The sequence below is a fragment of the Bufo gargarizans genome, chromosome 7 (genome assembly GCF_014858855.1).
Source record: "Bufo gargarizans isolate SCDJY-AF-19 chromosome 7, ASM1485885v1, whole genome shotgun sequence".
Taxonomy (NCBI): Eukaryota; Metazoa; Chordata; class Amphibia; order Anura; family Bufonidae; genus Bufo; species Bufo gargarizans.
In genome coordinates, this window is record NC_058086.1 from 143,486,026 (window position 1) to 143,498,538 (window position 12,513).

At 42.4% G+C, this 12,513-nt stretch overlaps 1 protein-coding gene across 2 annotated transcripts in view; it reads right to left on the reverse strand.

Annotated features, from left to right (window-relative positions):
- VAV3 (vav guanine nucleotide exchange factor 3) overlaps nucleotides 1–12,513 on the reverse strand; it is a 207,952-nt gene that overhangs the window by 83,410 nt on the left and 112,029 nt on the right. For both annotated transcript variants that reach the window (XM_044302172.1, XM_044302173.1), the window contains exons 12-14: nucleotides 6,771–6,857; nucleotides 2,935–3,020; nucleotides 2,520–2,652 (exon numbers count right to left, since the gene is read on the reverse strand). In XM_044302172.1, coding sequence (XP_044158107.1) covers nucleotides 2,520–2,652; nucleotides 2,935–3,020; nucleotides 6,771–6,857 — 306 coding nt within the window. The remainder of the gene's footprint in view (nucleotides 1–2,519; nucleotides 2,653–2,934; nucleotides 3,021–6,770; nucleotides 6,858–12,513) is intronic.

Consider the following 12,513-nt stretch of genomic DNA (forward strand, 5'->3'; position numbering starts at 1 on the left):
CTTCGGCAGGTGAGTAGTCTTGTTTTTCTTACCTGCCGATCCTCTAGCTGTGTATGGGCTTACCTTTTCCCTGCTGCTAGGCCTTTAGAGACTCCTGTTCATCCATGTCTGAGAAGAACAGGTCGTCTCTCCCCTGCTCTTATGTGAAGGATTATCAGGGCGACTCAGGGCCATAGGTATCCTGGTATGAGCCGCCCTACCATCCAGGTCCGCTCATAAGGTGAGGAGTTAGGGTGAGGTTTAGGGACGCTATAGGAGGTGACCTGCTCCCTGATTCCGGCGTCCTGGCCTAGCTGCTTCCATTATCACTTCACATTGTACGGTGGGGCGTTTTCCCCTGTCCCCACCGTGACAATAGCATTATATTGATTTATGATGCTATCTAACCCTTAGAGGTCTGGAATGTATTGGATAACACTGACAGCATTATGGATGCAAATGGATGCAAACTGCAAACTGTTCATAACAGATGCTCGAATAACGGATCAGAGGAACACAAAACAAAACAGTAATCTGAACCTTTGGCTTCAGTTACAATATCTAGCACATGAAAGAATCCCTTAGGCGTCAGATGAGTGTATTTGCAATGTGTATATAATCCGGATTTAATGTACAGTCCTGATCAAAAGTTTAAGACCACTTGAAAAATGGCAAAAAATCATATTTTACATTGTTGGATCTTAAGGTTCCAAGTAGAGCTTCAACATGCAATAAGAAGATATGAGAGTGAGACAAAACATTTTTTGAGCATTCAATTGAAAAGAACGATTAAACTGAAACAGGCTGATCCAAATTTTAGGACCACATGCCTTTAAAAGGCCAAATCTGTGCAAATATGTGGATTCATTGTCATTTTCTGTCAGGTAGTCACACGTTGTGATGGCAAAGGCAAAAAAACTCTCACTTTTTGAACGTGGTCGGGTTGTTAAACTGCATAAGCAGGGTCTCTCACAGCGCGCCATCGTTGCTGAGGTGGGACGCAGTAAGACAGTCATTTGGAATTTCTTAAATGATCCTGAGGGTTATGGAACAAAACGTCAAGTGGAAGACCCAAAAAAATTTCATGAGCACTGAGCCGGAGGATCCAATTGGCTGTCCGTCAAGACACTGGACGATCCTCGACCCAAATTAAGGCCCTTACTGGTGCTGACTGCAGCCCCATAACCATCAGACGGCATCTGAGACTGAAGGGCTTCATAAACAAAAAACGTCTTCAAAGACCTCGTCTCCTTGAACGCCACAGAACTGCTCGTCTGGACTTTGCAAGAGAGCACCAAGCATGGGACATTCAAAGGAGGAAGAAAGTTTTATTCTCTGATGAGAAAAAATGTAACCTTGATGGTCCTGATGGTTTCCAACGTTACTGGCATGACAAGCAGATCCCACCTGAGATGTTTTCTATGCGCCACAGTGGAGGGGGCGCCATAATGGTCTGGGGTGCTTTTTCCTTCAGTGGAACAATGGAGCTTCAGGAAGTGCAGGGGCGTCAAACGGCCGCTGGCTATGTCCAGATGTTGCAGAGAGCATTCCTCATGACTGAGGGCCCTCGTCTGTGTGGGAACGACTGGGTTTTTCAACAGGACAACGCTACAGTACACAATGCCCGCAGGACAAGGGACTTCTTCCAGGAGAATAACACCACTCTTTTGGCCCATCCTGCGTGTTCCTCTGATCTAAATCCAATTGAGAACCTTTGGGGATGGACGGCAAGGGAAGTTTACAAAAATGGACAACAGTTCCAGACAGTAGATGGCGTTCATGCGGCCGTCTTCACCACTTGGAGAAATGTTCCCACTCACCTCATGGAAACGCTTGCATCAAGCATGCCGAAACAAATTTTTGAAGTGATAAACAATAACGGCGGAGCTACTGATTACTCAGTTCATGTTTGGAAGTTGGATTTCTGTTTTGGGGGGGTTTAGTTTTTTTTGGGAGCCTGCTTCAGTTTATTCGTTGTTTTCATTAAATTGAATGCCCAAAAAATGTTTTGTCTCACTCTTTCTTCCTGTTGCATGTTGAAGCTCTACTTGGAACCTTGTTAAGATCCAGCCATGCTAAATATGATTTTTTGCCATTTTTCAAGTGGTCTTAAAGTTTTGATCAGGACTGTATCACAATCTGCTGCCAATGTTAACGAAGGAAGTTATTCACATGGGCGATTAATTTCCGTCAGTATTTGAAATCCGCAGCATGTCCGAGTTTTGTGCGGTTTTGTTTCCCAATGAGCACATTACAGTATGTGCAGTGCATAAATAATGAAGGAAGAAAGAAATACCCATGTAAATCCTGAAGCAATCCTGATGACAATACTGATGGTATATCATCAGGATCCTGAGCCAGAATACTGGCGAATTTCAATACGCTCATCTGTAAGCGGCCTTAGGCCTTTTTCAGAATGTCCCTGCTCACAAGCTGCCACTCTTGTCAGGTACTTTCTTACGTTTTCACAGCTATTGATCGATCTCCCTTTTCTGCTTTCCATTACACATTCGTTTGCTAATAGTGACTTTCCATTTTACCTTTTTATTCTCCTTGTCGTTAGTTGGATTATTCGTTAGTTTGTATTTCTGCAGATCTATCACTTCCTTCATTTCATAATTGTCCCCTCTTCTTTTGCACACAATGACAGCCAGATCGAACAGAAATATATATCTAGGAAAGAATGGAAATTTCAGCATTATCTGTGTTCAATAGTTGTAAAATTTAATTGATTTAATCTAGTCACTTGGGTTCATGCTGGGAGGAACCCTCCAGGTCACTGTGTCCCTATGTGTGACGGGCCCTTTAGATTAGTAAACATGTCACTGTCATTACACTTAGCCTTTATTCATGGGGATATAAACGTCAATAGGTCAGAACACTTCTCACGTCAAATAACCATCTACGTAGACAAGCATGTCCCAGTTGGGTGTGCTGATGAATTGGACTCTTTACCTGTCCTGTCGCGTGCGCTTGTCCAGTGTACTAAACTTGATTTCACCATCCACCTTCGGTCTTCCGAATAACACCAAGGGTTGATTCTAGATACAAAAGAACACTTCCCATTTATAATGTCCTTTTCCCTGGAGATAAAAGCTGAGGCTGCAGCTGGAGATTTCATAGCTTCACAATTTTTAAAGTTAGTCTATGTTTAAAAATGGAAGTTTTAAGGGAGGAATGTATCACGTCCTGCACTCCAGAAGTCTGGCTTTAAGGGTACGACCACATGGTCAGGTATCTGCATCCAGTTTTCAAAGCCAAAATCAGGAGTCGAACTTCAAAAAAAAGAGAAAATATAAAGGACAGATATGATGTCTCCTCTTTTTTTAATTCATTCCTGGCTTTGGCTTCCAAAATTGCATGTAGCATTGCCATACTCTGTAAAGTAAAAAGAAATAAGGCTCTTGCAACCTTTTCTGCATATTTGGGAAAGCATTTTGCTACATACTGCAATTTTTTCCACTAATTCCAGTAAGTATAATAAATAAGCAGGGATTTAAACTGGTTCCTTGCAGTGTTTCTTCCGTTTTCCTAAGTGCTTTTTATATCAGTAGCAGGATTACCCTGTCTGTGTATGCAATCTAACCAAGCTCCATGCTCCATAAAGTTTTATGGGTTTTAAATATCTAATGTTTCATATATTTTACATTCTTACAAAAAAATACCCATTCATTAGCATTGCAGATAAAAAATGTAGAACCCTGGTTGGAAAATTATACAGTAAGACAGTATAGCGAGGTACTGAAACTTTTCTGCAAGTGACTGACTAATAACAGAAAAATACCGTATCCACAGCCATGTATTAATTATCTTCTCCTGCCCTCTAGTGGTAATTCATGATATTACTCTTCAAATCAACAGAGAACACCACATACAGTGTTTTTGGAAAGTCTTCACAACCTTTCACTTTTTTCTCATATGTTATGTTGCGGCCTTGTGAGAAAATGAAAGAACAAAAAAAAAAAAGTTTTTCCCTGCCATTCTGCACTCAATACTCCATAATGACAAAGTGAAAACAAAATGTTTGAAATTTGTCTTAATTTATTGAAAAGGAAAGAGTAAAATCTTGCATTCACATAAGTATTCAGACTCTTTACTCAGGACTTAGTTGAAGCCCCTTTGGCAGTAATTACAGCTTCCAGTCTTCGTGGGTATGATGCCACAAGGTTTGCACACCTGAATTTGGGGATTTTCTACCAGTCTTTTCTGCAGATGCTCCTAAGTTCTGTCAGGTTGGATGGGGGCCCTCAGCGGAAAGCCTTTTTCAGGTCTCTCCAGAGATATTAGATTGGGTTCAAGGCTCTTCCTGGGTCACTCAAGGACATCAACAGATTTGTCCCTAGGCCCCTCCTGTGTTTTCTTGGCTGTGTGCTTAGGGTCACTGTCTTGTTAGGAGGTGAACCATCAGCTCAGTCTGAGGTCCAGGTTTTCAATAAGAATATCTCTGTACTTTGCTCCATTCAGTTTTCCCTCAACCCTGAACAGTTGCCCTGCACCAAAACTTTTCATGAGTCTTTTACTGAGGAGCGGCTTCTTTCTGTCCACTGCAATAAAGCCCAGATTGCTGGAATGCTGCAGTAATGGTTGACCTTCTAGAAGTTTCTCGCATCTGCACACAGGATAATTGGAGCTCAACCAGAGTGACCATTTGGGTTCTTGGTCACCTCTCTTACAAAGGTCCTTCTTCCCCAATAAATTATTTTGGTGGTGAGGCCAACTCTAAAAAGAGTTCTGGTTGTTCCAAACTCCTTCCATTTTAGAATTACGGAGGCCAATGTGCTCCAAGCAGCTTTCAGCATTGCAGAAATTACTTTGTACCCTTCTCTAGATCTGTAGCCCTACACAATCCTAATTCAGAGCTCTATAGGCAGTTCATTTTGTCTCATGACTTGGTTTTTGCTCTGATATGCATCATAAGACATTTTAAAGACAGGGGTATACATTTCCAAATCAAGTCCAAACAACTGAATTTACCACAGCTGGACTCTAATTAAGGTGTTAAAACATCTAAAAGATGATATACTGTAAGAGAAATGGGACGCCCCCAGAGCTAAATTTCAGGTCTCATAGCAAAAAGGTCTGGATACTTATGTCAATGCAAAAAAAAATATTTTCCTTTTTAATACAGTAAATTAGCAAACATTTCCAAAATTCTGTTTTAACTTTCTCATTAGAAAATTCTAATAAAAATTATTTTGTTCCAAAATGTGAAAAACGTGAAAGGGTCTGAAGACTTTCTGAATGCACTGTATAAAAATTTATGAAAACATAAAAACTGGAATGGATTTTCACGTCTTAACTTCCCAAACAATAGCTGGTTGCAATGGATAACTCTTACAGTTCTTATTGGTCTCATGTATGACTTCATCCTGAAAATAAGCCTCAATAAATATGACCATGGTTAAAGGGACACTGACAGGGCCAATAAGCATATTGAGGTCTATATATGTCACTACAGGTCTTATAATGGGTATTACAATCATATAAGTATCCCCCCTGTCCACATTATACATACAGTAAACTTTAAGTTTTATAACCTGCTCCAACGGTCTTCAATCTGCCCAAGGGGCGGCGTTTCACCTCTCTTGCGCCCAGCCAGCCTCCCCAACTGCCGCTTTGAAGCGCCGCCCAGCTCATGAATATTCAGTTTGCTGGGCGGCTTCTGCGGTCCCCGCTCTGAAGCGCTTCGCTTAACAGTGCCCGGCGCATGCGCCGGATCTTGTGAAGTCCGGTACAGTAAGCGCCGCCCAGCTCATCAATATTCACTTCGCTGGGCGGCGCTTACTGTCCCCGACTTCACAAGATCCGGCGCATGCGCAGGGCACTGTTCAGCGCTGCGCTTCAGAGCGGGGACCGCAGAAGCCGCCCAGCAAACTGAATATTCATGAGCTGGGCGGCGCTTCAAAGCGGCAGTTGGGGGAGGCTGGCTGGGCGCAAGAGAGGTGAAACGCCGCCCCTTGGGCAGATTGAAGACCGTTGGAGCAGGTTATAAAACTTAAAGTTTACTGTATGTATAATGTGGACAGGGGGGATACTTATATGATTGTAATACCCATTATAAGACCTGTAGTGCCATATATATACCTCAATATGCTTATTGGCCCTGTCAGTGTCCCTTTAACCATGGTTAATGTTGTATTGAAATCTGGTGGTTGATAAGTACTGAAGGGGTATATACCGTATTTCACCCAGAATGCTCAGATGGCTGAGCAAAAATAATCTAGGAAAGCTGGGTGGCTTCAGCATAGTGTAGTTTGCTGAGGCACTTTTCTAGAGTTTTATGGGCCTGGATTTTTATGGAATGGTCGGTAGGTTGGTAGAGAGACCTGCCATTCCCTTCCCACTCCAGTACAACATTTTCACCTACCCTTAAGTAATCCCAGGTGTAGATGCTGAGCTCATTACTGTGGGGATAAATATAGAGCTGATATGCTCATTCAGTGTCAGAAGCCTGAAAGAGTGTGACCTGTTGGTTGGGTAAAACCTGATCTCCCATGTGTTGCTGTGTGTTTTAGGTAAGGAAACCTATGTTAACGTAAAGCCCAGATGGGCAAGGTATTTTCTTTATGTGTCCTTTTTGCCGTTGAATATATACCAGTGAATGCACAATTTGAATGACACCATTTTGCTTTACTTTGCAAGAAAATAAGTATTATTTGAACTTACAACTGCTGGAAGCTTTGACGTGTTTTTGCTATCCTTGTCACAAGTACAGACCCATGACAATATACTGTAATGTCCTTCTTCTAGCCCTGCCAGACTTTCTTACAATATGAGAAGGAAATACTCACCAGGTTCTCAATGCAATTTTGATATTGCTCGATTTCCCGAATAGTCTCTGTGTCTCTTTTAACCTCATTCACATATTGAGCTAAATCCTGTGAATGAAAAAGACACATTTTTACTGGTGTAATGTACAGTTGTAATATAAATGTAAGTGCTGTTATTGAAGCTTTCATATCAACATCGTTTTGTTCACTCTGCATAGTAACATAGTTATGTAAGGCTGAAAGAGAAATACAGCATGCCTATCCCCTTCAGCCTGCCCTGCTCTCCTATTTTTCTGCAAAGTCAATTCAAAAGAAGGCAAAAATCATGAATCAGAAGGCAATTTTCTTCATCTTAGGGGGGGAAAAATCTTCCAGACTCCAAATATGGCAATCAGAATAACTCCCTGGCTCAATAACCCTTCTGCAGTAATCTAGGAAATACGACCTGTAATCAGGTGTATGCACAGATTTTCTGCAGCGTTGTACAGTACCAGCCTAAACAGATGACATTTTCAAAATCTCAAGTACACGGCGCATACATTTTCTGCCTAGAAATTGATCTGTGGTGGAGATTTTAAAATCCACAGTGTGTCAATTGTTTGTGTGGATTTTTAGTGCAGATTTGACCTATTGCAAAGGGTGAAACCTGGGGCAAATTCCCATCAAAATCTGTGACAAAACCCACAAGTAACACATGCAGAATTTGGCGCGGATGTGGTAACACAGCAAAAACCATGTGAAAATCTTGTAGCAAAGCCACATAAAACTATGCAGAATGCACCCATAATGAATTCACCATCAAGACCTCCTCTGGCAGAGAGCCCATAGTCTCACTGGTCTTACACTAAAGAATCCCCTTCTAAGTTGGAATAGAAACCTTCTTTCCTTGAGATATAGAGGATGTCCACTTGTTATAGCTGCAGTCCTGGGTATAAATATATCATGGTAGTCACCACCTGATATATTTATATGTACAATGCATTCATAAAGTCTTCAGACACTAACTTTTTTGACATTTTGTGATGTTGCAGCCTTGTGCTAAAATAAAAAACAAAACAAGCGTTTCCTCATCATTCTGCATTCGGTACCCCCAAATGACAACGTGAAAACCAAATGTTTGAAATATTTGCCAATATATTGCATTGACATAAGTATTCAGGCCTTTTACTCAGCACCTTTGGTAGCATTTACAGCCTTCGGTCTTCCTGGATACGATGCCACAAGGTTTGCACACCTGGATTTGGGGATATTCTGCCATTCTTCTCTGCAGATCCTCTCAAGCTCTGTCAGGTTGGATGGGGACATCGGTGGATAGTCATCTTCAGTTCTCTCCAAAGATGTTCAATTGGGTTCAAGTCAGGGCTCTGTCTGGGCCACTCAAGCACGTTTACAGAATTGCCATTTGTCTTGGCTGTGTGCTTAGGGTGATTGTCTTGTTGGAAGGTGACTCTTCGGCCCAGTCTGATGTCCAGAGCACTCTAGATCAGATTTTCATCAAGAATATCTCTGTTCAGCTTTACTTCAACTCTGACAGTCTCACTGTTCCAGCCGCTGAAAAACACCCCCACAGCATGATGCTGCTACCACCGTGCTTTACTGTAGGCAAGGTATAGGTCAGGGATGGGCAAGCTGCAGCTCTCCAGCTGTTGTAAAACTACAACTCCCAGTATGCCCAGTCTGCCTACAGCTATCCGTCTGCAGCAGGGCATAGTAACATAGTACATAAGGCCGAAAAAAGACATTTGTCCATCCAGTTCGGCCTGTCATCCTGCAAGTTGATCCAGAGGAAGGCAAAAAACCCCTGTGAGGTAGAAGCCAATTTTCCGCACTTTAGGGGAATAAAAATTCCTTCCCGACTCCAATCAGGCAATCAGAATAAATTCCTGGATCAACGACCCCTCTCTAGTAGCTATAGCCTGTAATATTATTACGCTACAGAAATACATCCAGGCCCCTTTTGAATTCCTTTATTGTACTCACCATCACCACCTCCTCAGGCAGAGAGTTCCATAGTCTCACTGCTCTTACCGTAAAGAATCCTCTTCTATGTTTGTGTACAAACCTTCTTTCCTCCAGACGCAGAGGATGTCCCCTCGTCACAGTCACCGTCCTGGGAATAAATAGATGACGGGATAGATCTCTGTACTGACCCCTGATATATTTATACATATTAATTAGATCTCCTCTCAGTCGTCTTTTTTCTAAAGTGAATAACCCTAATTTTGATAATCTTTCAGGGTACTGTAGTTGCCCCATTCCAGTTATTACTTTAGTTGCCCTCCTCTGGACCCTCTCCAGCTCTGCTATGTCTGCTTTGTTCACTGGAGCCCAGAACTGTACACAGTACTCCATGTGTGGTCTGACTAATGATTTGTAAAGTGGTAGGACTATGTTCTCATCACGGGCATCTATGCCCCTTTTGATGCAACCCATTATCTTATTGGCCTTGGCAGCAGCTGCCTGACACTGGTTTTTGCAGCTTAGTTTGCTGTTTATTAAAATTCCTAAATCCTTTTCCATGTCAATGTTACCGAGTGTTTTACCATTTAGTATGTACGGATGACTTGCATTATTCCTTCCCATGTGCATAACTTTACATTTGTCAGTGTTAAACCTCATCTGCCACTTATCTGCCCAAGCCTCCAGTCTATCCAGATCCCTCTGTAGTAGTATACTGTCCTCTTCAGTGTTAATTACTTTACACAGTTTAGTGTCATCTGCAAAAATTGATATTTTACTATGCAAGCCTTCTACAAGATCATTAATAAATATATTGAAGAGAATAGGGCCTAATACTGATCCCTGAGGTACCCCACTAGTGACAGTGACCCAATCTGAGTATTTACCATTAATAACCACCCTCTGTTTTCTATCACTGAGCCAGTTACTTACCCACTTACAGACGTTTTCTCCCAGTCCGAGCATTCTCATTTTATATACTAACCTTTTATGTGGTACAGTGTCAAATGCCTTGGAGAAGTCCAGATACACCACATCCATTGATTCGCCGCTGTCAAGTCTAGAACTTACCTCCTCATAGAAACTGATTAAATTTGTTTGACATGATCGATCCCTCACAAAGCCATGCTGATATGGCGTTATTTGCTTATTTCCGTTAAGATGCTCTAACATAGCATCTCTCAGAAAACCTTCAAACAGTTTACCCACAACAGATGTCAAACTTACCGGCCTATAGTTTCCAGGCTCTGTTTTTGGACCCTTTTTGAATATTGGCACCACATATGCCATGCGCCAATCCTGTGGGACATTCCCTGTCAATATAGAATCTGCAAATATCAGAAATAAGGGTCTGGCTATGACATTACTTAATTCCCTTAGGATACGGGGGTGTATGCCATCCGGTCCTGGCGATTTGTCTATTTTAATCTTTCTTAAGTCGTTGTTGCACTTCTTCCTGGGTCAGACAGGACACTTTTAATGGGGAATTTATTTCAACATTCGGCATGTCATCTGACAGTTTATTTTCCTCAGTGAATACATTGGAGAAAAAAATATTTAACAGCTTTGCTTTCTCCTCGTCGCTCTCTGCAACTTCCCCCTCATTACTCTTTAACGGGCCGACACCTTCAGATTTATACTTTTTAACATTTATATAATTGAAGAACATTTTAGGGTTAGTTTTACTCTCTTTCGCAATTAATCTCTCAGTCTCTAGTTTGGCCGCTTTTATTTGTTTTTTGCATGTTCTATTTTTTTCCTTATAGTTTTTCAGTGCTTCCGTGCTACCCTCCTGTTTTAGTGTTTTATATGCTTTCTTTTTGTCATTTATTGCTTTCTTTACAGTTCTGTTTATCCACATTGGTTTCTTTTTGTTCCTTAACCTTTTATTCCCATACGGTATGTACCTCTCACAATGAGATTTTAGGATGCTTTTAAAGATATCCCATTTTGTGGCTGTATTTTTATTTGTGAGGACTTTATCCCATTTAGTTAGGCCTATGGCCTCTCTTAGTTGGCTAAATTTAGCTTTTTTGAAGTTTGGTATTTTTGTTCCTCCCTGTAGAAACACTCTTTTGAATGATAATTGGAAGGTTATTACTTTGTGGTCACTATTTCCCAGGTGTCCCCCAACCTGCACGTCTGTTGTTCTGTCAGGCCTATTGGTTAATACTAAGTCCAGTATGGCCGTCCCTCTAGTCGGGTCCTGAACCAGTTGGGAGAGGTAATTGTCTTTAGTTATTGCCAAGAACCTGTTTCCTTTATGAGATATACAAGTTTCAGTTTCCCAGTCTATATCTGGGTAGTTGAAGTCCCCCATAATAACCACCTCATTATGATTTGCCGCCTCGTCTATCTCGTTTAGTAGTAGATTTTCTGTGGACTCTGGTATGTTTATAGTAAACTCCTATTAGTAATTTATTATTGTTTTTAGCGCCATGTATCTCTACCCACAGTGACTCCACATGTTCATGTCCCTCACTCATATCTTCACGGAGTGTGGTCTTTAGACCGGACTTTACATAAAGGCAGACCCCTCCCCCTCTCCGATTTTGACGATCTTTTCTAAACAGACTGTAACCCTGCACATTAACCGCCCAGTCATAGCTATCATCCAGCCATGTCTCAGTTATTCCCACTATGTCATAGTCCTCCTCACACATCACTAATTCCAGTTCACCAGTTTTATTAGTCAGGCTTCTGGCATTAGTATACATACATTTGAGAGGTTTATGTATATTTTTTACTCTACACCTTTCCTTCTGAACTGTTCTAGTCCCTCCTTCCATTCCTCCCCCAGTCTCACTACCTTGCCCCCGGTCTCTATCTGCACTATCTTCCCATTCTATAACATAATTACCCTCCCCCCCAGTCCCTAGTTTAAACACTCCTCCAACCTTCTAGCCATCTTCCTCCCCAACACAGCTGCCCCTTCCCCATTGAGGTGCAGCCCGTCCCTACGATAGAGCCTGTAGCCGACAGAGAAGTCGGCCCAGTTCTCCAGGAACCCAAACCCCTCCTTCCTACACCAGTTTTTGAGCCACTTGTTAATTTCCCTAATCTCCCGCTGCCTCTCTTGTGTGGCCCGTGGTACAGGTAGTATTTCGGAAAATACTACCTTTGAGGTCCTTGCCCTCAGCTTTTGACCTAAATCCCTGAAATCATTTTTAAGGACTCTCCACCTACCCCTAACTTTGTCATTGGTTCCGATATGGACCATGACCGCTGGATCTTCTCCAGCCCCTCCCAGTAATCTGTCAACCCGATCCACGATGTGTTGAACTCTAGCGCCAGGAAGACAGCACACTGTTCGGCGATCACGGTCTTTGTGACAGATTTCCCTATCTGTTCCCCTAATAATTGAGTCTCCCACTACCAGCACCTGTCTGGCCTGCCCTGCTCTCCTGGGCCCCTGCTTACCGGAGCTGACATTCCCCTGACTGGCAGAGGAAGTGTCTGGCTGCGGCAGTGCCATCCCTGGACTGACATCCCCCTCATCTGCCAAACGTGCAAACTTGTTGGGGTGTGTCAGATCAGGGCTAGCCTCCCTGACACTCTTCCCTCTACCCCGCTTTCTTAATGTTACCCAGCTACACTTTCCTCAGCCTCCTCTCTGTCACCCTCCCCAGCAGGGCATGATGGGATTTGTAGTTTTACAACAGCTGGAGAGTCGCAGTTTGCCCATCCCTGGTATAGGTGATGAGCACTGCCTGGTTTCCTCCAGACATGACCCTTAGAACTGAGGCAGAAAGTTTGAAATTTTGGTTTCATCATAACATAACAAGAATCTTGTTACTTACAGTCT